Source organism: Pezoporus wallicus, unplaced genomic scaffold (assembly GCF_028554395.1).
Source record: "Pezoporus wallicus isolate ANWC-B61680 ecotype Strahan unplaced genomic scaffold, APGP_CSIRO_Pwel_v1 contig_1181, whole genome shotgun sequence".
In the NCBI taxonomy this organism is placed as follows: domain Eukaryota; kingdom Metazoa; phylum Chordata; class Aves; order Psittaciformes; family Psittacidae; genus Pezoporus; species Pezoporus wallicus.
In genome coordinates this window covers 2,481,189-2,505,184 of record NW_026641428.1, presented here as the reverse complement: position 1 = coordinate 2,505,184, position 23,996 = coordinate 2,481,189, and the positions used below count along the sequence as shown (strand labels likewise).

At 37.1% G+C, this 23,996-nt stretch overlaps 1 protein-coding gene across 5 annotated transcripts in view; it reads left to right on the top strand.

Annotated features, from left to right (window-relative positions):
• Positions 1 to 23,748, top strand: part of COBLL1 (cordon-bleu WH2 repeat protein like 1) — an 88,938-nt gene extending 65,190 nt beyond the window's left edge. For all 5 annotated transcript variants that reach the window (XM_057423827.1, XM_057423826.1, XM_057423828.1 and 2 more), the window contains 6 exons: positions 6,664 to 6,808; positions 13,254 to 13,512; positions 16,037 to 16,122; positions 17,474 to 19,092; positions 19,623 to 19,805; positions 22,445 to 23,748. In XM_057423827.1, the coding sequence (XP_057279810.1) occupies positions 6,664 to 6,808; positions 13,254 to 13,512; positions 16,037 to 16,122; positions 17,474 to 19,092; positions 19,623 to 19,805; positions 22,445 to 22,531 (2,379 nt within the window). In that variant the 3' untranslated portion in view covers positions 22,532 to 23,748. The remainder of the gene's footprint in view (positions 1 to 6,663; positions 6,809 to 13,253; positions 13,513 to 16,036; positions 16,123 to 17,473; positions 19,093 to 19,622; positions 19,806 to 22,444) is intronic.
• The last annotated feature ends 248 nt before the right edge of the window (positions 23,749 to 23,996 follow it).

Here is a 23,996-nt window from a genome sequence, read left to right as displayed (position 1 = left end):
TTCATGTAAACTATTTTGTCTTTTTAGTACCTATTTTCCAATAAATGTCATCTAATGGAAGAATTTGGACTGTATAGTACATGTTGCTCAACTTGATCAGGGAACTCTTAGGAGGGATCTAATGAGAGACTTCCTTGGAAATATGGTCCTTGTAAGAGTGCTGAGACATTTTCAGAGACAGCCTTCCTGCAGTACAGGAGTGGTCCATTCCCCTACTTAGAAAAGGAATAAGCAGAAGAGTAGTCTCATCTAAATGTACTACTGAGGGAGGTCAAGTGCAAAAAGAAGCATGTGAGGGCTGGAAAGGGGGCAAAGCAATTCCCTAAAAGAAATACAGAGATACTTGTTGGATGTGCAGAGATGCAGTTAGGAATGCAAAAGCAAGCCTGGAGCTCAAAGCAGCAGATGTCATCAAGATTAACAAAAAAGGCTTTTTTAAGTTAGGGGCAAGCAGAAGTCTGAGGATAAAGGATGAGGTTGTCTATCTTTATTTTAGAAAAGTGCTTGTCAGAGTCTACCACAACATTTTTTGTTTAATGTGTAAGCTATGAACTAGACAAATGAACCACAAGGTAGGATAAAAACTGGCTAAATGGCTCAGATGGTGGTAGACAATGGCTCAAACTGAGACTGGTTGTCAGGTGGAGTTCCTGAGGAGTTGGTAGTGTGGCCAATACTGTTAAATTTATCTTTATAAACAACCTCAATGATGGAATTGAATGCACCCTCAACAAACTTGAAGTTGACACCAAATTGGGCATACAGGCAGGTACACCAGAAGAGCCACCATTTAGGGAGGCAGTGACAGGCTGGGATTGCATGAGGTTTAAAATAGGTGCATCTGAAATTCTCTGTCTGGAATGGAGTAATCCGAAGCACCTGTACAGCCTGGGGTCTGGCTGTGTGATCCACCTTGAATCTCAGTACTCAATACTTGTTAGGCCACAGCTGTACTATGTCCAGATTTAGTTCCTGCAGTTCAAAATAGAGATTAAAACTAGGCAATAGTCCAGTGGAAGGTCACCAGGATGTTTAAAGGTTGAAGAACATACATGTTCTAACAAAAGGAAAGCTCAGATGGGATCTGATACCCAGAAGGTGTTATAAAGAAAGTAAAGATGTATATTCTGTACAAAGATGCATGGTGACAGAGTAAGGACCAATGAGCACAAAGAAGTGTGTTCCCTCAGAGGGAAATCCATTCAGACACAGAAGAAAACTCATCACTGTTAAAAAAACTGGACTTTGGAATATGTTGCTGAAGTGAAGTGGTAGAAGCTCCCACATCAGAAATATTCAAAACATGCCTTGACAGGTTCCTGCAATAACCTAATGCAAGACCTTGTGTTCAACAGAAAAGTGGAGCAAATGATCTCCAAAGATTCCTTCCAACTTAGACTTTCCTGTTTCTCGTGGGTGAATCAGAATTTTGATTTCCCAAAACTGTATCCACATAATTAGGAGAACAGAAAAAAATATATTAGGACTCCACTGCTAACACAAACCAACAAATACTTGGGTTTGCCGTGAGATTAAGCACTGCTTGAGTAATGCTGGCAAGGGGAAGACTTGGAAGCTTGTTTTTTAGGGCTTCCACTGAAGCCTCGAAAATAAACAAGAAAGTGTCTCTAGCTATCGAGACTTCTGGTTTCACTTAACTGTAAATTAAAAGACAGTTCCCTAAAAAAAAGTAAGATGTTAGGCAAGGGACAATGTAAAATGATGTTATTTAAAGAAAAATGTCATTTACAGGATTTACAACTTTAAATTGAGCACTATTTAAATACATCAAGTAAGAATTGGTCTTTATTTCAAGAATTGACGTCCTAAATACAGAATTGGGAATGAAGCATGTAGGCATTGTAGAATAAAATCAGTTTTGATGGTTGCATAGCATTTTTTCATCTGTATCATGAATTAATATTTTCTCAACTTAAAGTGACCAATTTATACTTGTAATGAGGCAAGTACAATGTCACATTAGAGCACAATTAGTGTAAACAATATAAGAATTTGGTCTCTCGTATTCCTCACTGTTGAAAAATCTGTGTCCTGCTGGTGGGATTTAAGTCTCTTTCGGGTTGTTTAACAGGCTGATTGGTGTGTTTGCTGAACTATTTAGCATGTCTGGGAGCATCACGGTTATTGTAGTGTCCCATGAAGTTAGTTTACAAAACTTAGAATATACTCTATTCCCCCCGCCAAGGGTTCCTTTTTATTTGCTTTTGCCATACAAGTAGCATTTCCTTGCAAATCCTTTTACTTTTCAGAGTGCCTAAGTTGTGAAGACTGCCCTTCAGTTTATTTGGCAGACTGGATACATGCTTTATTTCTTCTATGGACCAGGATGACCTTCTGCATGTGCCTTATTATGGACAAGCCTCTTTTGTAACATCAACAAGGAAGACAAAGTGAAATGTCAGCTTTGCCTGGATAAACTGTTTCCCTGGTTTTGATAGAAACATGCCAAAGTGGTAACATCAGACAACAGTGAAATGAGCCAACTTTAAGGGAACAGAGTATTCACTGTTGTCTTTCTTCAAATTCACAGTGTATTGTAGTCCAGCTTCTCACAGCATGAAAAAGGGTTTTAATGTTTACCTCCTACAGCTTCTCCACATCTTTTCCCTTAAAAAAGGAACTGCTTTCTCTTTATATGAGCAGTTACATTCTAGTATGAGGTTTGAAATTTGTCTGCCTCATTTTCAGAGCGATTAAAGAGCTAGTTTTTGGAGACACATTCCTATTTTTAGGAGGTAAATTAGTACAGTGGATTTAAGGCTTGCTATTACAAGTTACTACATAGCATGACTTTCCTATTCTCTATAAGACTCAGAAAATTAGAGTAAGATTAATAGATAATGTTTGTCCAGCAAATGTTTATGTTAAATCAGATTGGAAATGAGCATGTTAGTCTCTAATATTTAAATCTTTTATTTGTCAGTTCTAATTTTGGGCAAGATGGCTCTTACCAGAAGTATGTTTAGAACTAGCCAAGTTTTAGAACTTGCAAGTCGAGAGGACTCTCCACGGTTTTTGCAAAGTTCTGTTGTATAATGCAGTATCTTCACAGTTTTCATAGAAGTGGATAAAACTTTCAAATACTAACACTTATTTAAAAGAAAATTTCTTTTAAAAGAAAAGAATTTAATTATGTCCAAAATGCCATTGCTGATTTTCTTCCTAATGCTTTGTATATAAAGACTAGACTGTGATGTCTTTATTTTATCCCATGACTGTTTGTCTCCTTACAAGGATAAGGAGATTGTCTCCTTTTTTCAGTTATGCTAAAGGAGCATATGTAAACTACGCTTGGGTAGAACAATTAAGTGGAGATTTTTAGTCAAAACATTTACAGTTTTAAATTATGGATAAAACTTCTTAATTTAGAAACACAGCTTGCTTTTATTTGCACAACCCTAACTCCTAAAGAAAATTGACTCTCCAGTCTACTCCTTTGAAAAGGAAGGGAAGACGATGGGGGAATAGGGGAAGGCTGGGAAGCAACTAAATCATAACCTTTCTCAAAAGATATATTAGTCACTGTCACAGACCAGCTTTGTTAAGATATTTGTGAGCACGAGTTCTGTGCTTAAGAAGTTACACCAGAGGCTTAGTTGCCTGGAACTTGATGGTTAGTCCTTTACTGGCAAAGTTGGGCGATGATGCAGTGAGCGCTGTGAACATCAGGGAGGTTCTTGTACAGAGACAGGGTTACTTGGGAGAAGATAGCGCTCAGACCTGTTTGCTCTTACTGAAGTTGGTGTGAAGATCACTAGACAGGAGTCTGGTATGATTCAGAATTGCTGGTGAATATTGTGTGCATCCGCTTTTCAGTGTACCAAATGTATAACCTTGTCCCCTTATTGTATTTACTTCTGTACTGGCAAGTGTATAGATAAATCATAGGAAAGAATAGTAATAGTGGGTGTTTGGACAGAATAACACCAGCTGAGTTTCTGCAAACATGTTCTGTGTGTCCTTTCTTTCCAGTAGGTCAGAGGTATATTAATTCCTGTGTAGTTCTTTGGCCAAGTTAAAGTATTTTGGGAAGCTTAGGTCATGTAATAGAAATTGAGTGCATTAATCATTGGACATACATTTGCCTGAATACTTGTACAAAGAGAAGAAAGAAATACTAGCAAAATGGCTAGCAATGTTCTTTGATATTCCAGCCTGCATATCTTCTTGATAGACCTAGTTAACTATGGAGGAAAAGAGGTAGATAGTGGTGGTATGAAAATGTGTACAGTGACCGTTGGTTTGAGGTACGCTTTCTGAAATGTTCCACTACACTACATTCTTTCCCAAATACTTCCTCCCCCTGCCTTTTTTCTTCCATTCCAGCTGCAAAATTAGTGTAGCTCACTTAACTCGCCTTTGCTTTTTGAAACAATAAGAAGGGCCAGGCGCCATGCCTGCTACTGCTTTCAGAGGCTGGAATTTGGGAAGCACTGGCCTCTATGAGTGTCTGCTTGGGGTGGTACAGGATTTGGTTCCAAATTTGCCTGGACACATTTGAGGCTAAAAAGCTTCATACCCGTCCCTGCTTGTTCCAGGATAAGGAGGGTGTAACAGTGTTTGTTAAAAGTGGAACTTCTGCATATGTTGTGGAAATTATGACAGAGTTTGCTGGTGTTTCTGCATAAGCACAGTTAATTACTTTAGTGATTCTAACATGAATTTTAATTCAAGTGTAACTGATAACGCACTGGTTACCACTGGCAGTTGGTATGACACACGAACACCCAGATGTATATTCCAAAACTTTGTCAGATATGTCTTAATAACATTATTTTAATTTTTTTCCATCTGTTTAAAGTACTATTCTCACATTGCACCCTTTGTTAGGATTTGAAAGCTCTTAATATTCATATGTTGAATAATTCCTGAGAAAATCTGTTCAACACTTGAACCTTAACTGGAACATTTAGTACTTTCTCAAAATCTCTCTTTGCAAATCGTTTGTTTCTTTGGATGCAAAGGGCAGTGGAAAGGCTTATAAAAATCTTCCAGTAGCATTTGCACTCTTATGCTGAGAACATTATTTCCCCCCTACACACATACTCTTTCTGTGCAGGAGGGAACTCTGGTGACATCTGTTTAGCTGAGCGAGTATGCCCAGAACTCGGTGCCAGCTAAGTCAGCTGAGGGAGCCTGTGCGAAGCAGATGAGGGTTGCAGACCTTTGAACAGAGAACAGTGTCTGTGCAGAACGGAGGGGCTGCAGCCTGGAGAGCAGCTACCAAAGAGAAGAAAACCAGAACTGCCCAACAGCAAGGAGGAAAATGATTTAACAATAAGAAAGCCTAATTTGGGAAAATATTAGATTTGACATCCCCTCCTGTATCAATTCAGATGCTGAATACTAATTTTTTTTTTTGTTAGAATTATTTGGGAACTGTGAATAAGAAACTATAAGAGCGTTAAGTGATTTTTTTGTTGTGTGATGTTTTAATCTAGAAACTGACTTGTTTAGAAACTATTCAAGCATGCAAGTATTTTTAATTAGAAGTGGAGTGCTGTGCCCCTGCATCCTCTGATGTTCTTAAAAGAACATTTCACCTTGTGCTTTGTTGTTTTTCTCCTTGGAATCTCAGTCCTGCTTTGCTGTAAAAGGTTCAGGTTTCTTGCTTTGGCATTAATATGATTGCTAGAAGAGTTAGGTGAACATTTTGGACAGTGTTGCTCCTTATAGTGCAGTAAAGTATTGAAGGGACCTGTCATACCTGACACTGAGATGGGGCAAAATAGATGACTGAATATGCCCAGGGTAGCTCAGAGGATGATTATCACCATCCCAGTTCATTCACTCAGGTATGATACTAGGATCTAACAGGAGCTACCAGACTCTGCTTCACAGGCATCTTGTATCAGTTTCCTTTTCCCTTGTGAGCAATTTTCTTTTTAGTTTTTATTTTGTGCAACAAAATACTCTGTTTTGGTTTTTAACAATTTAGAATGCAATTGGACTGCTCCGTCATAAACTATGAAGTATTCAGCCTTTGTCCATTTTTTAACGGTTTTGATTATTTGTGAATTAAAAAGTTGGGGTTCTTTTTTTGCTACAATAATGAGGTCATTGTTACACTTTAACAGCATTAGTTTTTAACATCTTATAGTTTTTACAGCTTATTACAATTTAACTTGAGTAAGTAGTATGAAAACTGGCATTCAAAAAACTTTTATAAATGTTCAAGTATTTGAAGCAGGGAAAAAAAATCCTTTAATTACATACACAGCCCAATTAGGACTGCTGTTGAAGGAATGGAGAAGGAAGACCTGTGATGTACCATTGCAATGGTGTATAGTTGAATCTTCTTTCCACAATAATTTTTAGCTACTTATAGAAAATAATTATTTGGGGTTTGTAGAATAGCCTTTGGGCATAGAAGAATTAAGCTTGTCTTTTATAGCATATGTAACAACCGATTTTCTTTTGCTGCTGTATCTTGTAACTCTGTGAATATATTCAATTACTCTAGATTTTTTTTAATTCCTTGGATGAATTAAGATGAGAAACATAATACATTTGGTAATAGATATATATTATTTCTTTCCCAAATGTTTATTATAAGTAGTTTTGGAGAATAATTATTGGAGGTATTTTATGGTTTTTCTTTGATGGCTAATAATCTTCTTTCTCCCTTGTCTCCCTTCTTAGGCCCCTCCAGGATTAGTACGGAAAGGTTCTCTGCCACTCAGTGACACCGTTTCCATAAACTCCTCTCTACGGAGGATGAAGCGCAAAGCACCCTCACCACCCTCTCGAGTACCAGAAGATCAAAGCCAAAGCAGTAATGAGACTGGTAATCTTTTTATGCTGTTTAATTGGGAGGCAACAGAAGGTATGGCAACTTGGCTAAACATTAAAGAAATACCACCTTATGAGATAAGACCTTCAAGTAAAAATGTGATTGCTAGGCATCTTCAGATTGTAAGGAGCAGTAATACCACTTTATGAGATTAGCTCACGTAGTGCATGTTAGCCAGCACAGGCAGGATGCAGAAACAGCCACAAAACCACATATGAAATGCAAAGTTTTATTTTCATTACCTCACCAATGAGGGGATCCCTGGAAGCAACACCTGGGCAGAGGCACACATGCAGGAATGCTGGAACCATGGAGCTCGGTCCGTGTCTATGTTAGAGGATCACCGAACTTCCTGTTTTAGCCTCTATTTAAGGGATTCATGCATGTGTAGTTTACCATTGTGCTTTGATCTTTCCGGTAGCAGGACAGGAATCTCAAGCATGTTTAGTAGGGTGCCTTTCAGTCTGTCACAGGCCTGTGTTATCTAAACGGAGATGTTCTACTTGTCAAACACACAAGACTAAATAATAGTATCGTGTATATGTTTTTCTGCACCCAGCTGCAAGTCACTTCGAGCATGTTTACAGTCCTCCTCACCAATCCTCCATTATTTTCCCATAAGTGTGAGAAAGTAGGCAGGTTTTAGGGCACACAGCTCTGGGGAAAAAAAAAAAGCAAACAAACCAGAAAAAAACAAAATAATTATAGTTAGGTTAACTGTAATATGTGGGGAGAAAAGATTTCTCTGGATCAGAGAGGGTTTCGTAGGAAATGGACTGAGAAGAATAATTTAGAGAAAGTTTTGTGTTGTTCTTTTGTAGTTCTTCTGTTTGATCAAAATTCAGTTATCTGATTCAAAAATACCTGAGTTGAGATTAAAATACCTGGAAAATGTGGCAACGAACATCAGTTGCTTAAAAGAAGGTACATTTTTAAGGAACTCACAAGTCTGTAAGATCACAATTTAATATTCTATCTAGAATTTTTGTTGGTGCAGAAATTGAGGCAACAAAAATCTTACTTGACTTTTTGTAGTAACAAAATTAATAGAATCAGCCCCTAGTAAAGCAGAAAGAAGAGCCACTGAAATGCAGTCTGAAACAGATTGGTTCTCTTCCAAATGCGTTGATAAAACCTACTTCATAGCAAGCTATGATAATTCATAACAGTAAATTACTATACTACAGGTGGGTCATAAGTATAGTACTAATTTTAACGCTTCAGCTTAACTTTTCCTTTGAAGTACAAATATGGCTTTTTAAAATAAAGGTGTTTTACCTTTACTGCCTACAGAAACGTGTACAATATACTTTGTCTTGGTCTCTGTGCTTTACACTTAATAAACAAAATGTTACCCCCGTTTTCCCTCCTCCTCCACAAGCTGTAGACAAGAACAAGCCAGAACTTTTGTGATTTTTGTATACCTCATAACAAACCTTTCAAAAGCAAAAACCCAGTCTTGTTTTCAGAACCCTGCCCTGTGCTGCCCTTGACCTGTGTAACCTAGGGGTAGGAGCAAATCCATGCCTGCCTTTTGATTTGCATCTGAACAGCCTTTGAAAACATAAGCTGTAAATATAAACTATATGCATAAGTAGTGGTTTATACATTAAATTAAGCCATTTATTGGGTGCTGTGGAGAAAATGTAATACAGCAGCTGTTTAAAATACAGTTCTTCAGCTGCTGAATACTTTTTCAATTTATGCAGTTTGTACTATTTAAACACTGCTGTTTGTAAGCATCAGGCTGTAAGGTTAGATACAAGATACAGCATCTAAGATTCTTCTAAAGTTTATAAAACCTTTCAGAATAATCAGTGCCAGTATCTAGAAAAATCACTCTTCAATGTATTTCACTAAAAATGAAATACATAAACATTAAGCATGTGGAGTGCCACTGGCATTATATGAGGCTAAGCACTCATAGTTCCTGGGCTAGTTGACAGGATCTCTTACTAGTTTTCCAGTTGTTCTTTTTCAGGACGCTAATCAAATTGGTTGGAGTGATAAAACACAAATGTAGCAGAGGAGTTGAGTAAGTCACCTGTCATCCTAGATCTCTGGTAAATGAAAAGAAAATAAATAATCAGTAATCTGTAAATTCAGGTTTGGTTTGTGTTTAGGGCAATTTATATAATTTGTCAGAAAAGACCTTTAATAGAAACAATAAAGATCTTAATAAATGCAAAGCATGAACCTGTTCTGTGAAGTCTGAGGTTGAAGGTGTAATGAAGCTGAAACCTCTGCTTTTCCAAGTTGTTGTAGCAGATAGAGGGCAATCACTTCTAAGTGAGTGGCTCTTAATGATATTTATTAGTACTTAACTTTCTGTGTTGAAAACTGTTTATCTACATGTGATGGGTCTAAGATGATGAGCAAAGTTACCATGCTATGATTTAAAATCAAGGTTTTTTTGTTTTCTTGAGCTTGTTTCTATCTTAAGATTATAGATCCGTGCTGGAATGTCTGCACTTCCTGTTGCTTTAAGGCCCGAGTGCTGCACAGATAATCAGCCCTGAATTTCAGAGAAACAGCTTTTTTGCTTTTCCATAGATTTAGCAATTTCTGCTTGAGGCTTTTAAGGTTTGTAATTAAACATTGTAATTTGAGCTATAATTGAAAGAAATAGAAAAATGCAAGGATATTCACTGGGCTCAGAACAGAATGTGTTGAGCCCTGGGTTTTAATTCTGCAGTTTGTGACAGTCTTCATTCTGCTGCTTCATGCGATGCCTTTGCTGAAGACTTCATGCAGTGCGTGTTTTGTTTTAAATGCAGAGACAAGTCACATAGCACAGCTCCATTGCCTTTGTTTTTTGTTTAATTTGACTCATGGGATACTGCTGCTCTCTGGTGGCACCTCTGGAACTGTCCTGAGACCTATATATAGAGGGTCCTTTTAGCAAAGCCCGTCATGCTGTGAGAACAAACATTCACCTGCAGTAAAATCAGTTACAGCACACTCGTCCTGTTTCTAGTCTGAAAATTATGCACGTTTGGGTATTGTTTTAAAGGCATAAAATAGTTTAGTATTTCTTTAATTGCCAAATTGGACATAATTGTAGCTTTACATAAACTCAGTACTTCCTTCCATTTGGATTAATAGCGCTTTGATTGTCATGCTTCTGGAAGCATTGTGAGTTTTTGGTCAGCTGCAACTGGCATTCCCAAAGTAGTTCTGATATGCATTCCTACTGTGGCAAATAGGCAAAAAAAGTTAAGCTGCAAATATAGCATTACCTTCTGCCCTATGATGAGCCATTACAAATGTTCAATTTGGTGACTAAGTAGTACCTAGCTAATAGATACATATGTATTAAGTGGAACTATGCTGTATAATTTGGAGTAGACAGCAAGTCTGTTGCAAAATGACAGTTTTCCAGTCGTGTAAAAACAGCCTGTACCTTGACAAAAGTAGTTTGAAGGCGTACATCTACTAGAATAAACATTGAGAGAGAATTAATTTGAACATTTGGGATTATAAACATTTTTTTTTCTCAACTATGGTTTTTGTTCCCCTTCCCAAACTTTAATTAATACTCAGTCTTTTTTTTCTAGGGAAAAGGGTGAAATAGTGTTTTTTTTTTAAATAATTATAAAATTACAGATTTTTAAATCGTTTCCATCCAACAAACCCTGTGATACAATCTTCTTGGTTACAGTATCTCTTAAGAACCTTGTTAAGGACTGTAGAATCAAGAGCAGAAACACTGGCAGATTTGCATGATGTAGTGAAGCTTTCTGGCTTTGGTGCTTGCAAGCATAATGGCTCACAGAGCAGTGCCAGCCGTTTCTCTGTTGTGAAAAGATGATTCTTACTAACTCAAAGGAGACTTGCAGTTGGTATGTCACTCATCAGGTATGTCTTTGCAGTGTTATCCTGTAGGCTTTAACAGTGTTCTTTTAGGGCTAATTAAAACTCAATGACTAATGTTCATAGAGAATAAATTATACACAGACAAAACTGGAATTCATATTGTATATGGATTTACATATAAGGCATATAAGCAATAAGGCAACAGTATGTAGCTAGTATTGCCGTAAGTACTTTGAAGCAATATGTTGCATATAAAACTCTAAACTGAGTGGAAACAAGTCATAAAATCTGAACTGTTCCTCTGGGGAGTTAACTGCATGATGTAAGTTGTTAAAAACTGTTTATGTATCAGATGCATTCAGACTTTATTCTGCTGTAGCAGTAGTGGCCCAGGTCTGGAATGGTGTCCAGTTAACAGATAAAAAGCCAGTAACTGAAATTAACTCAAATCCAGGCTAATATTGTGCTTATAAATGAAGTACAATACTTTGGGAAAAGTGAGGGTTGGTTTTGTTTGGTGTTACACATTTGCAGTCAGGTTAGTCCACTCCAAAGCTTGGAAGTGTTCCTAGCTCAGCAAAGAACAGACTTTCACATAGCAGGAATGTCTCCTACCAGCCCAAGCTAAGTTTCCATCCCACCAATACAGATACAACTCGGTCTTTGTTACACTTCTCTCCAGAGGAAAGAGATGACAGCAGTGCCTGGGCACAAAGCCACAGCAACTCCAGAATGCTTCCATTTGTTTTGTCAGAAGTCCTGGCTGTGCTTTGTTGCATAATTCAGGCTTCCACAGAGTATTTAGACTGAAGGTACCTAGTTGTTGTTTCTGTTGCTGATGATGGCTCAGGCCCATGGCAGAATAGTTCTCACTGGTGAAGAAGACAGTGTTCTTGAGACCTGGTTATGGGCTTTGGGACAGTCAAAGCAAGTTTGTTGTTTGCTCACATTCTGTCATGCTTTCTTTGTGCCTTGTGGCATATATTTATCTTTGCACACATAAAATCATACTTTTGTTACTAAAATCATCTCCCAGAGTATAAAGCTATTGGCATTACGTTTAGCTACCTGAAGATGGAAGGGTTTGGCAGTGGAAGAGGGCAGGTGGAAAGGAGTAGAAGGTCCTTACTAATAGCAAATTCTTAAGGAGTCTTAGAGGAGTGCAAAACAAAAAACTACAATTAAGTAGTAAAAAGTTTGGCTTTTGTAGTTGCCCTGTACCTGTGAATGAGTAACTTTGGTATTACTGAACTCTTAACTAACGTCCCTATTGGAAAAATCAGGTTCTATATGGACACTTTCTCCAGTATATACAGTCCTTTGTTATATTTCTGTAAGTGTACTTTTCTAGAAGTACTGGAAGCATTGTAGCACACCAGTCTGTGGAAATAAAAAGTCAGTCTAAGATTTTCTGTCCTCTAGGATCTACTGCTTTCCAGTATTACTTGCTTTAAGCCACTGTTTTGCTTTCGTTGGTAGTCTCGGTTTACATTTGGAAATTTAGTGGTACAAGTGAGAAAAGACTGAAACCTAATTGCCCAAGTGCAAGGCTTGTCCCTAACAGGTACTGGTTCATGCAAAGCTGACAGGAATACCCTGGTCAGGTCACACAAGGCGCACTGCTTGTATGGCTCAGTTGGTGCCAGTAGCCTTCTGTGGCACTGTATTGTACTTTATAGATGGAATTACTATCTTCTGTGTGTTACAGAATGCAGGTTGCAAAGCCAAGAGGTTAATTGTATGGTCTACTTTATTAATATTTGAAAAATGTGAATCATCATCTTGTAGGAAGATTACTGTCAGGGAAGAAAAGCTAGAGATGGCTAATTCCTCTGGAAATTAAAATAGGTGGATTTATTAGTTTAACTTCAGGTACGCTGACTTCCGTGTGTGCTAATCCAGTAGCTGAATCATTTATTTTAACTATGCTATATCTGAAAAAAATCTTTTTTTTTGTGGTTTCACACTTTTCTATGTTCTTTCTTTGTGCATTTCTACTGTAGCACAGGGAACTGCACAAGACACTTCCAACTGTTTTAATACACTTTGGATAATTATGGGAAATCTTTGATAGCGGAGATCAAACTTGTTCAAACCATAAGCAAAACTGAGATTCAGTTTGTTCTTTAGTTCTCTAACATACCTACTCTGGTATGAAGGAACCTTGTATGTTAAACCTCACTGGAGACCTAAGGGAAGTATTTAGAAATCTGGGTAAAATAAACCGTCTGCCTCCATGAAATTTGGGATTATAATATTGTTAGATATATTTTGATCTCTCCTAATCCAGTACTTGAGTTAAACAGGAAAATGTTATACAGTAGTTTCAGATTCAGAAACAGGTGGACACTAGCATGGCATGGCAGTGAGTGTATTCTCACCTGTAAAAAAGAGAGAATTGGAAGGAACCAGAAAATACTGTGGTGTTAAACCTCTGAATTAGTTTGGTTTACTTATTTTATTTTACTTGAATTATAAAAAGAAGTCTCAGTTACTCTTCTTCAAACTGTTTAGGTGAACTTCCCCAGCCCCTTTGTATCTCTACTGTGCATTGCGAGCTGTGGGTGGTTTCATATTTTGTTGGGGTTTTTTCTCTTTTTTTCTTTTTCCTTTCTGAGTGTAGGTGTAAGGAACCCAGAATACAGCTTAGAAGAAATTGATGAAAGGGAAGAGAGGAGTGTGCAACAGAGAGAGGACAGTGAAAGTACAAATGCCTCTCCTGGGATAGGAGAGGTTACTGCAGCCTTCAGCTCTGCTGAGGTACCACTGGAAACTGAACAAAATGATCCTGCTTCATCAGCTCCAGTTCCTGGCAGTGTTTCTGTAGACAAATCACAAAGCTTCAAGGAAGAAAAACAAGAAAATATGAGCACAGATGGCAAGTAAGTACGTTTTGTGACAAAGAAAGGAGCATTAGGGAGGGAATGGGGGAGGCAAAAAAAAAGTGGAGTGCTGCTTCATTGTGGAGCACAGAATAGAGGATTGTGAGAGAGGAATGAGCTTAATATGCTTAACTTTCATTTGTAGCACTCTTCTGTACACAGTAATTCATGTAGTTTTTCAACAAAAATGACAAGTGTTCTGCAGGCTATTCAGTTTAAGCCTTCCTTTCCTAACTACTCAAACAGCTGGATCCCAGGAAGGCTGAACCTGGCTCTGAAATACCCAGCTTATTTACTAGAGCAAAGTGCTACCAAAAAAAAAACCTGGATTGATTAATTAAATGAAAATTTACAAATTCATTCTTGCATTTGGGGAAAAACAGGTAGATTGGCCACTTCTGTTCTGGGCACAGTTGCCTATTCCTTGCATGTTTGGTTTGGTTTGAATTTTTCTTCTGTCTTTTGCTTCTGCGTTAGCAGGTTGTCTTGACCTGTATCGATCCATCTGCTCTCAGAAAACAAGTTAATTCTGCCCTTTTAAAGAATAAACACATTAGTATCCTTAACCGCTTTTTTTTCCCCTTCTGGTGATGCTGTACCTTTACCCTTCAGCATGTTTGTTAAACTACCTGACTTAGCAGGTTTCCAACATGAGTTAGAGCCTGCTTGAAATAAATGTTGATTGTCCAAAGAAGTCGCATTGTGTTAATGTAATTCACTATTTCTCTGTTCCCTGGGGCAACTAAACTGGCTACTGTTCCCCAAAACTATTTCAATTATTGCACTGAAGCCAAAATGACTGCCCTAGTAGCCAAGAACTTTCAAAGTAGTAGGGAGAACTTTGACTTGTATTTCAAGGGTCTTTTTTGTCAGTCCAAAGCCAAATGGGGCTTTGCAAAAATCTTTGATGCTCTGTCCTGACAAATACTGTGCCAGTTGCTTGGGTGTGTCTGCTCTTTGGGGATCTGCAAGGAGGAGGATCAGCCATGAGCTGTTTTTAAGTTTTCTTGAACTTGCAAATTATCAGTCCGGTGTTACTGCGTTAATGGGTTGGTTTGGCCAATTGGCTAAGGAATGTTTCTTTTTTCCCCTACTGACTTGTGGTAGCCTTTCATGGCCTATAATCCTGGTATTATCCAGCATGCGCTGCCCTCTAACTTCAGAGTTTGGCAATCCTTTCTTTCCTGAAATATCATGGGAATTCCAGAATGAGGGCTAGTATTTCTCTGACATTCTATTTCTGGAGCCCTTTTGATAAGTGAGATCTTATATAAAAGATCTAGTTACTTTGAAGAAGTGGTTTTTAATCAAACCACAGATATGTGTAATAGTCCAGTCAAAACCACTGTATATTCTATAATGGTACTCTGGGGTATTCTGTGGTTTCCTCCCCTCCCCCCTTTAAAAAAAAGAAAAAAAAATTCCAAAAACCCCACAGCTCAACCCATTGTAAGAACTTGTAGTTCAGTCCCTCAGTCCCTGTGAGATAAGCAAGAGTACAGAGTGCAGGACTGAGATTTAACTTTCTTCCAGCAATAATTTTAGGAGTCTGTGCTCCTGTTTAGTGGTTTATTGGATACTTATGGTATATTTTTGGACTGTACAAGCAACACGAGGATGGGTGGTTATTGAGGAAGTTTTACACTCAAATGATTCAAAGCAGATGTTTTAGCTCAAGGCACTGGCTCCTGACAGCTAATACATTTGATGTAGCAAATGAATTGGAATCTTCATAATGCCAGTATTTGTAACTACAGAAAATAAAAATAGCAAAGATGTAAGCTTGAAGTTCTAATAATATTTTTAAAGAGAAATTTTAAATATTTTTGCCTTTTTCATTTACCTTTTTAAGGCAAGGAATTAAAATTTCCTCAATAAAAGATGAGGAGTTTATTCAGCATTTGTGCAGTTCTCTTGCCCACCGTGATCTAAGGACATAAATTATATGCATTTGCAAAACATTTAGTATGCAAGTAATATGTTAGATGCAGGTTTCTTTGTTGTTCTCAAGGGATTTCTCGAAAGGGACAGACAATTTTTTTATTATTATTTTGAAAAGTCTGTACCGCAGAGTTCATGTGTTCACATGCAGTCAGCATCTCATACAGCTTCCTGTATATTGTGTTGGGGACAAAGTCAAGGAAATGTTTTAAAACACTTCATAGAACACTACTGTTATATGAATGATAAACTGTTGTGGCATCACTGAAACTTAGTTGTTTCTGGAAAGGGGCTTGTTCAAACTGCACAAATAAACAAAAGGAGGGGGAGGAGAGAAAAGGAAACCAATCATCTGCTTACACAGAAGAGTGTGAAGCTGAATTTTGGTAAAATATCATAGCAGAATTTCCTCTTGTTAAAAAAAAATAAATAAATCTATTCCCTTGAGTACTCCAGTGTTTGGCAGAATGATTCTATTTTGTCCATCTGTGTTTGGAGGATATTGCCAGTTCTCTTGCACCGTTACTTGTGTTTACTGAAATGAATGATACCAGCATATTTAATGTACTGTTGTGCTTTGCAGAGGACTACAGACTATGATAAGCAGTGAGCAAGCTGCGTTTGAAAAAGACAGGAAGCTTAGAATTTTGGATCAAAATAAAACTGATGGTAAGTAGTTCCCACTCATTTTTAGTACTTCAGAGTAAGGTTGAAGAGAGCTTTTCTATTCGTTTGAGAAAAATGACAAATCAGTCAACTCCTGAATTGCTATCATCAGATTATTTTCTTCATACTCTCTCTAGCTGCAGTGTATCACATCTCTGTGATGTGGTGACAAGCATTGACAGCAGTTTTGGGGTTTCAGGGGTTTTGGTTTTAATAATTTTTTATTATAGCAGTAGTCAAAGTTTCATTGTGCTGTTGTACGGCACTGTGGGTGGAGCACTGCTGAGGAGAGGGAAGGCTGGACACAAAGATTGTCCTGCCCCATGGTGTGACATGGGCACTGCAGAGGGGAAGGAGAAGCAATCAGTTGTTCTGTGCTTACAAAGTTAGTATGACTTTTCTGCATGGAAATGCAAATATTTTCAAGCAGAAACAGAACAAAGTGACATGCTGATTTCAAAAGAAATGACGACATCCTGTGCATCTAATGGATCATAAATTTTTCTGTCGATTTAGTGAGCTTACTAATTTATTTTTCCCTTTTGTGACACTGATTTTCAGATTTATATATATTAGGCCTTCCATAGTCTTTTATGTTCAGCACATCTCTGTTTATAAATCATAACAGCATACTGCATGAGTCTTGTTTATACGAGATACAAGTTTTAACTGCCATTTTACAGCATACTTAAAACAGGAATTTTTTTTTTCCTCAAAATATGATTATTCCTTAAGAATATTTTTTCCTTTGAATATTGTATTCAAACCAATTTGATCCAAACTGATTCCAGTGTTTTGGAGAGGGCTATGTGTTTAGTCCAGGAGTAAAGAATTGAATTTTCATACCTGCTAAAAACAGTTGGAAAAATAGAGCTAGAAAATTGCTTTTGTCCATGTGTTTTCAAATTGGTCCCTTGTACAATAGTTGACAAATAACATTTGTAATGTTAAAACTAAAGGACAGAAGCCACAAAAGTGTGGAACTAAATAAAAATAGCATCTAACTTAATATAGAATAGTCCTTGAGCTCTTGAGTCGCTGATGCCCATATAACCAACTGAAATTCATTTAGCACTTTTTAAATGATTCTAGAATAGATTTTTCTGTCAAATTGATGCATGGCACCAGTTGTCTGATAATTAAAGAAAAATACTCAAGTTGGAATACTATTATTTGGCATTATTAGTCAAAGATATCTTTAAATAGTCTTTAAAAGTAAGTGTTAAGGAAAACTTTAATATCAGTGAGGTGCCAGTCCTTGTACTTAAATGCACTGGATGGGGGGCTTCATGGTGTAAGGGGGAAGTTTGAATCTTTTTTGGCATTTGTGTTAATTTTGGAATCTCTCTTAAAGACCACAGTGATACAGAACTCTTTCCAACAACAGAAGAAGCTAAAGAACTTCAGTCAGCTGAAATTAAAACAGTAGATTTCAGAGAAAATAACAAGCTCGAAGTCGACAGACTATCAAACTGCCAGACATGTAAAAATTATGTCTCTGTAAGTCATAGGAATTATCCTCAAATGATTCCAGAAAAGCAAGATGAGAAAACACATCAAACCAGCTTGGACACAGTAAAAACTCAGGATGTTGCAATCCAGACAGGTCCGTTGGATAGCAATTTGGGAAGGACTACTCAGAAAGAAATTATTGTTCCTCAGGTTTGTGAATCATCCACATTCAGAGGACTGGTCCCTAAACACAGTAGAGATGCAAACAGCCCCCTTCTTCAAGTGATTCGTGGAATGCAAGGGGATGAAGATAATTCAACAGAACAAAATCTTGAGAGACAAGAAGCTACCCATGAAAAAGTAATTGCCATTAAAGATCACAGTCACATTTGTATAAATGGCAGTAATTTTGTTTCACCAGAAACAACAGCAAAAATTTCAGATGACTCTCCTATAAAAGGTCACCCTCTTTATAGACAGGATGCCAAGCCTAAACCCAAACCTGCTAATGAAATTACAAGGGATTACATACCAAAAATTGGGATGACTACTTATAAAATAGTGCCTCCAAAATCCTTAGAAATAATGAAGAGCTGGGAATCAGAAATTCCACCCGATCATAAGGATCAAGAGGAATCTACTTTGGAAAACTCTCTGAAACATGAAGACCCCAAAGAATTCATGGTGCAGGCTGAAATTCCTCATCTTCCAAAAAGTGTGGGTCATTTACAGGTTGGTTCACAAAATGCACCTGCAGCAGCAAATGATCTGCTGCACAGAGCAAACAGCATTTCTGAACATGCTGTCGTGTCTGGAGCTGAGATCGCTGCTGTGAGCAATCGGACAGAAACAGAGTCTTCCAAACACCATGTCCCACTGACGCTAAGCTTGGATAATACAAATGCTTCTTCTGAGACACAGAATAAGTCAAATGCATTAAGTCCTACAACAAAGCCTAGTTCTTTTTATCTGCAGATGCAGCGAAGAGCTTCAAGTCATTATGTGACATCTGCAATTGCCAGAAGTACCATTTGTGCTTCTAATTCCATTCAAAATGAAGCTAAGAATACAGAGATGGGGAAAAAAATCTCATCAGCTGATCCAACTTCACCGTTACACAAGACAAGTACTCCCTCTCCTCCAGCAGATGAAGAAAATGATGATGATGGAAAAAAAATTGAATCCTCCATTTCTCCTGTTAAAAGCAGTAAACCTTCAACTTTTCCCTCCTGTCCACCAGCACCATTGAACCTAAGAACTCTAAGAACTTTTGCAGTTCCAAAGCCATACTCCAGTTCAAGACCATCCCCCTTTGCTCTTGCTGTCTCATCTGCAGTCAGAAGGTCACAATCATTCAATAAGACACGTACGATCACTAGCCAGGCACTGAGAGAGGAATTTCCTGTTGAACTCTCCTCTGCTGCTTCGGCAGCTGAATTATCAGCTACCTCCGTACCTCAAGTGCAAACCCCTTCCTTGCAGACCATAACAGGGGAGTCACAAAATAGTGTAATGGATAAGGTAAACTTTATTTCTACTGTTGCTTGAATGTTGATCCACTGGCATCTAGTGTGACTAGTCTAGAAGATAGTCTCTGAACTGCTCCATGATCAGAAAGTATTGTGTTAATACAGTGTAAGCACTTGTAGTAATCTAGCAGTAGCACAGCATCATATTGAAATACAGGTATACGGGGAATCTTAAAGTGAAAACAACCTCATTCAGATTACTGGAAATAACAATTTCTGGCCATAATTAGCATCCCCTTCTTCTTAAATATAATTCTGAGTAGTGTGATCAGTTTGGCTTCAGGTGATCATGGCACACACACACACTTGAATGGGGTATACAGTTTCGCTGGCATAATTATCTGAGGGGGAAACTCTATGCTGTAGGGGAAATGAGGCTTATCTCTGAAATTGTGAATGAAACACTAGAACGGTGGCAGTTTGATGCACAACCTTGTGCCAGGTTGAGTTAGTTTGCCATTTATAAATAATTGAGATTAAAGAGTTTTGTTTTGTTTTTCCTCCCACTTCCTCCCTTTATAGAAAAACAGCAATGTGAATAGTGAGCAGAAGAGTCAGGCACAGTCAGGTGCTTCCACTGACCATCCACCCCCTGTCACTAAGAGACAAACCGTGATGACATTCCAGAGCTCTGACCCAGAACAGATCCACCAGAGCTTGCTGGCTGCAATCCGCTCTGGAGAAGCTGCTGCCAAATTGAAAAGGGTGAGTTTTCATCATTGCATCCATAACAATGAATTCATGGAACTTCCTTCAAATTACCAAAGATTCAAATGCCTGACACTAGAAGCAGTTAGCTTTAGCACAAAGTGCTACTAGGAGGTCTCTTAACAATATGAAGGGAGGTAGGGGAAGAGACTTTAGTTTTGCAGAATTAACTGGTGAATGCACACACAAGCTTTTTATGTCCGTATTTTTAAACAGTACAAACCCAATTAGAAATCTTCCTGAAATTAGTCAAAAATCTTTTAAGTTATCAATCAAGTATCTCTTTCATAAAATCAGGAACATATTCAATTATTGCTGTTTGTATGGTTTGAAGTGGTACAGTTTTAGGCACATGCTTCGCCTTAGACCTGAAGTAGCTGCAATGTTATGTAGGCAGATAACACAGAAAAGTTGTGAAGACTGTATTTTTTATTAGACTCTATCAGGTCCTTAATTCTTCTTAAATGTACTTCAGGCCTCCTACTGCTGTTTGGTATCATTAGTAAGATACTTCTCAATGTTTTATCAACAGTCATGGTAGGACCATCTTCCCCCAGCCCCTCAGGTTAAAATTGTGGCTTAATTTTTCTCTTTTCTGTCACCCAAAGTTCACCTATACTTCTCACATTGGGTAAAACATTGCACTCTTTAGAAATCTATATTTTAAATTTGTAACCAGACAGTTTAATGATGGTCTCGCGCACAGCTTTCTTGACAGGCATTTGTGTTTTTCCTTCTGTATTGAGAATTTCTCATTGCAGAAGGTGAAACAAAGTCAGTAGTTTTTGTTTCTCTTCCCTTTCCCACTTGAAAGAAACAAATGATACATGGTGGGTGGATGTGAGGGTTGGTGGGTCTTTTTGTTTTTATGGAAGTCTTTGACTCTCTGGGGTCAAAATCTGTCAGTGAATGGTCAAATACTAGAGCAATCTATTTCATATGTAAGGTTTTGTTTGTGTGGCACTACAACAGCCTCTCTGAGGCTTGTAGACCTCCCATCATTTCTACCCTGAATGGAAAGATTCAGTTTCTCAGGAAGGTTTACAAGCATGCTCAAGTAGTTTTTGACCTCAAAGTCAGTACAAGTGGTACATAACACACCGTAGTAATGCTTCTAACTACATGTCACTAACGACAGCCATTTTAAAAACAGGATAAGATTAAGAAAATGCTGTATTGTTCAGTTTCTTAGAGGTCAACTCTATCTGTTCTACCAGAAATACCATTTGGATTTAGTTTGAATGTTTTTATTAAGGCGGGTTCCCCCACCCCCACCTCAGGTGCATAATTACATTTTGAATAATACTGAGCTTTATGTATTTTGCATCGTGTGTGAACTTTTTTTTATGATTCCATGGCAAATATGCTTCTGCATGGCTGCTGCAATGTAGCTTATAACTACAATATTAAATTCATAACGTGCTTTTCAAAATTCATGAAGTCTATTTCTGCTAGAAAGAAAACAACAAAAAACTTAAGTGGTTATTAATTCTTTTCTGCAGACATACCTAGTACAGGTGTGTCTGACGGCAAAAAGAGAGGGGGTTTTTGCCTATGGAAAATCTTACGAAAACACGGTCTCATTTGACGTTTAACATGGAGAACTGGTAGTAGTAGGACAGAGGAATGAAGCATTTTGTAACAATAACTTATTAGCACCTGAAAGTGATTTCCAATATTGAAAGGGTCTTTTAAATGCATTTACTTTATAGCTGCCACTCTCATGCTGCACTAAGTAAAAGGGAGTATAACTGATCCATTTGAATTGTGACAGAGGTCTGTCAGGTGCATACTTCTCTTTTTGCCTCTTACCATACTCACCCTTTCTTCAGCTCTGTGAGAGAATCATTAAAAAATAAAATGCTGGCATGATGAACCAAATTCTTTCTTCTCCCCCATTTTACTTAATATGTTGTGAATATGCAATGCTGAGAAATGCTGAGATCTGTAGCCTTTTGTGTTGCTGGCCTTTTCAATAGGGTCCTCAGTAATTACTAACCTAAAATGGGTCAAGTGAGGTTTCTTTTTAACCATTTTTTTCTCTTCAGAGTGTTCTCATTGTATTTAGTAATGTGTGCGCTGCGGTATGCAGTTCTCATGGCCGTGGAGTACTCACAGCTCACAGTAGCTCCAGTTGGAGTTGCTGATTTATGCAGCTCTCCTAAAAATCAGATCTTTGCTATCTATTCTAAAATTTGTATAGTTTGCTTCTTAAACCAAGAGATCCTGATAAAAGAAACATTACCATGGTATAAAGGAATGGTAGTTGTAAGTGTTGCATTCTATTCAATATTTAATAAAAGTGTTTAGTGATGTTTTTTCAAACATTTCTTTGCAATCAGGTCTGGAGAAGGACTAGAAAAATGTGTATTTTTAATAGTTATACACAGATTTTTTTCAAGAGAATAAAATATGTTTTAAGTAATTTCTTATATTTCTACTTCTATAGCATATGTGCTTTGTTCAGAAATCCTATAAAAGGTCTTTTATTACAACGAGAAAAATACTAACTGAAGTAACAGTGTTTGTTTCCTTGAAGTAATACTGTGTAAAATACAACAGAGAAAAGAATCTGAAAAGTTGGGTTAATATTTATTTACTTTTTTCCCCCCTCTTTTTTTCCCCCCTGCCTCCAGGTTGGTCCTCCATCAAACACCATGTCAGTCAATGGAAGAGCCAGGCTTACTCATTTATATTCCACAGAAGCAAAAGTTAATCACTAGATACTATACCAAATAATTTGCACTTTACTATTGCTTCATAGGCCAACTTAATATTAACTACAAAATTTTGAAAGTGTAAATGCAAGTATATATTAATATATTTTTGTCAATTGTAATAGAAATTTCAAACTGGGTCCTTTAATGCCTTGGAAAGATTATTAGAATATGTAAATTATGGTAATATTTTGCCTTTTTCTCTCTATAAAGCTGACTATGCTGCTAAAAAAATTTAAGAGAAGGTGCAGATGAGCTTTGCTTATGTTAACATGAGAATCAAAAATTCCTAATTTTAGCCTTTAAGACAAACAATATGTAGCACTATGCTGAAATTACAGATTTAAAGGATTCTAAGGATTTTAGATCATTGATTTTCAATTGTGTATTACTTTAACAGATTGTATGAATTTAAATCTACCACATGCTGCCTCCATATTACTTTGTTAAATTAAATTTGCAATAGTAGAAAAATCTTAAATATATGCAATATTTTGTTTCTGTTTAGAAAAGAGATGGTTTTGTGTCTTCAGCTGAGAGTAGTTGGTATAAGTAGTCTGTTGGTTTTGGTTTTTTTTTAATCTCCTTTAATTTTTTCCTGGTATCACACAAAAAAAAACCCAGGATATAAATTACTGGAAATTTTTGTACTACTTAAGAACTTTTCTTAACAGTAGCACTACATGATGTTTCTCTTCTACTCTTTGAGTACATGTATATAGTATTTACCTAGTACTCAAATAAGCAATACTTATTGTGAACTAGATCTGTATTGAAGTAGTCATCAGCATATAGTCACTTACTGATAAAATGCAAATTCCAGTTTTGATACTTAATGAAATAGAAGAATTTTTTGTTGTTGTTGCTGGAAGTATGACTAAAGAATGAACTGCTTTGGACTTATTAATGTAAAATATTTTAATCTTAAAACAGCACAATAACACATTTACAAAGCATTCTTGTGTCTGAGAGCATCTATTTATAGATTAAGCATTAAATACCAAAATGGGAATATACATTAAAAGAAAAGGCTTCATGTTATATTTTATCTATTTTGCATTACTTGTCAAGGTTATATATTTTGGGGAGGGAATAAAATATGATCACACTCATGATGAAATAGCTAGATTATGGATGCATGCAGCAAGTGCTGGGGTATTTGCCATATTGAAATATTTTATGCTGGACTTGATTTAAATAAAATTAATTGTATTTAGTTTCTATTCTTTAACAATATATTTATTTTGTACTTTAAAGACATTCTGTAACTCAGTTTCAGAAACTGATCTATATGTGCATTTCAAAGGGTTATTAATGGTTTGCTGCCAGGTTTTTGTGCAATAATCTCTAAGAGGTCTCATTACTTTTCTGATACTGATTACAAATAACAGTGTTAATTTAATGCTGAAACCCTTCAAGGAATGTTTTAGTAAATAAAAATTCACAAAGAGAACTGATGAACTTTTGTTCA